The sequence below is a fragment of the Babylonia areolata genome, chromosome 8 (genome assembly GCF_041734735.1).
Source record: "Babylonia areolata isolate BAREFJ2019XMU chromosome 8, ASM4173473v1, whole genome shotgun sequence".
In the NCBI taxonomy this organism is placed as follows: domain Eukaryota; kingdom Metazoa; phylum Mollusca; class Gastropoda; order Neogastropoda; family Buccinidae; genus Babylonia; species Babylonia areolata.
The window spans coordinates 14,012,810-14,015,309 of record NC_134883.1 but is presented as its reverse complement, the minus strand read 5'-3'; the positions used below and the strand labels follow the sequence as shown (position 1 = coordinate 14,015,309).

Sequence of the window (2,500 nt, the reverse complement as noted above, 5' to 3'; positions counted from 1 at the left end):
GTAGCAGCAAAAGAGGTAGTGAGAATAGTGACCAGACTGTCGTTTCTCTCATTCTCTCTCGCCTTGACTACTGCAACTCCCTATTGTCTGGTTTGCCTGCTTCATCCATTCAGTTCCTTCAGCGCATACCAAACTCTGCTGCCTGACTCGTCCTCAGAAAGAAAAGGTCTGAGCACATCACTTCTGTTTGGCAACATCTCCATTGGCTCCCTGTCTCACACAGAATAAAGTATAAGATCAGCACTGTTATAAATGTATTCACAAATCTGCCCCTTCCTATCTTTGTGGCTGCCTTCACCTCTACACTCCATCTCGCTCTCTTCGATCGGCTTTGGATCCACTTTGTTTTCGGATACCCAGATTCAAACACTCCACCATTGGCCGCCGCTCTTTCTCTGTCTCTGGACCTTGCAGTTAGAATGAACTTCCTCTTTCGCTTTGTCAGGTCTCCGCACTCAGCTCTTCCAAGTCTGGCCTTAAAACCCACCTCTTCACAAGATAGCCTCCCTCCCCTGCCTCTTCCTTGTCCTCAGTTTCTTCTGTTTTAGACTTAGGCATGCGTGTGAATGACTGGTGTGAAAGCGCTTAGATTTGTCTCTGCACAAGATTCAGTGCTATATAAATACTGTTGTTGTTATTATTACTATGATGATGATGATGATGATGATGATGATTATGATGATGATGTAGTTGTAATCGTAGCAGGAGCAGCAGAAGTTGTAGTAGTTGCAGTCGTCGCTGTGGCGGCATAGTTGCTGTTACTGCTGCTGTGTTGTCGTTACCGTGTAACGTTACTGTAATGTACAGTACTCTTGTTACGTACCTGCGTGAATGAATGTGTGTGTATGTGTGTGTGTGTGTGCGAGTGAGTGAGTGAGTGAGTGAGTGTGTGTGTGTGTGTGTGTGTGTGTGTGTGTGTGTGTGTGCGCGTGCGCGCGCGCGCGCGCGCGTGTGTGTGTGTGTGTATTTTGGGAGGTAGGGTGGGTGTTGTCCTGTGTGTGTGAGCATGCCCTTCTCTCTGATTCAGAGGTATGGAGTAAAACAAAAACCACCGTAAACAATAAAAAAAACCGACCACACACACACACACACACACACACACACACACACACACACACACACACACACACAATTAATACAGATGCTTACGTCGTTAAAAAACAACAAAAAACCAAAAACGAATCCCCATACTTCAAACGTGGGTGAGGGTTGGAGGGGGCGGGGGGGTCGAGGGAAAGAGGGGAGTGGGGTGCGTAAAAACGTGAACGTAACGTGGTGCACGTGGTGCACGTGGCGCGTGATTCCCTGTTCCAGTGCGTGGTGTTCAACTGTTCGGACGGCCTGGACTACAAGGCCATGGGCAAGTTCTTCAAGGGACTCGCTCAGTCTGGGGCCTGGGCCTGCTTTGATGAGTTCAACAGAATTGAACTCGAGGTCAGTCAGTGTGTGTTGTGTGTGTGTGTGTGTGTGTGTGTGTGTGTGTGTGTGTGTGTGTGTGTGAGGGGGGTGGATGTGGGTGTGAGGTGGTGAAGTTAGGGGAGGTGATTGTGTGTGTGTGTGTGTGTGTGTGTGTGTGTGTGTTGTGTGGTGTTTTGCTTGGTGTGTTTGCGTGTGTGGAGGGGGGATGTTGTGTGGTGTGGTGTGATTTGTATGTCTGCCACAAAGGAAGGAAGAAATTCAGTTTAATGTCCCTTCACACTTACTGAAGACCATAGTCATGATCCTGATAATGACGACGAAGACAACCAAACTTTCCCTCCTGTCTTGTGGATGCGGGGGTGGGGATGGTGGTAGGGGTGGTGGTGGTGGTGTTACAACATAGATAGTATTCCTTTTTTTTGGTCATGCTGGTCTGCTCACCTTTTTCTTTTTGATCTACAAAGCCTTTGATAAAAAAAAAATCCTTTTTCTGAACTCGATAAGTGGACACACTTTGTATTCTTTTGCGCCTTGGACGTGTGAGGTGCTCACTGTGACTGTGACTGTTATTTTACAGGCGTGTGTTGCGTCAGATATGTAGTTGTGTTTATGTTCAGGTTAGTTTTGTTTAATCCTCTGATATAAACGGGTGAAATGGTCAACGTCAGATGCATTTCCTGGGTTTAAGTGCATGACGGTGACTGTACCCGTGCTTAAGTTTCTATTACGGGTGTTTTGCTGGTGTTTGGTGTTTTTTTTTTCTTCTCTTTTTTCCCTAAGTTCTACGGGACCGATACTTTCAGTCTCACAGCCCAGAAACGGCTCTGTGTGGTCAAATGGACAATAAGCAACGATTGATAAAGATATTTGTATTTGTATTTGTATTTCTTTTATCACAACATATTTCTCTGTGTGAAATTCGGGCTGCTCTCCCCAGGGAGAGCGCGTCGCTACACTACAGCGCCACCCCCTCCCCCCCCCCTTTTTTTTTCCTGCGTGCAGTTTTTTTTGTTTTTCCTAGCGAAGTGGATTTTTCTACATAATTTTGCCAGGAGCAACCCTTTTGTTGCCGTAGGTTCGT

General features: G+C 46.6%; 1 protein-coding gene across 1 annotated transcript in view; it reads left to right on the top strand.

Moving 5' to 3' along the window:
- LOC143284975 (dynein axonemal heavy chain 3-like) overlaps positions 1 to 2,500 on the top strand; it is a 198,196-nt gene that overhangs the window by 97,071 nt on the left and 98,625 nt on the right. The window contains exon 30 of the mRNA XM_076592137.1: positions 1,315 to 1,434. Within this exon, the coding sequence (XP_076448252.1) occupies positions 1,315 to 1,434 (120 nt within the window). The remainder of the gene's footprint in view (positions 1 to 1,314; positions 1,435 to 2,500) is intronic.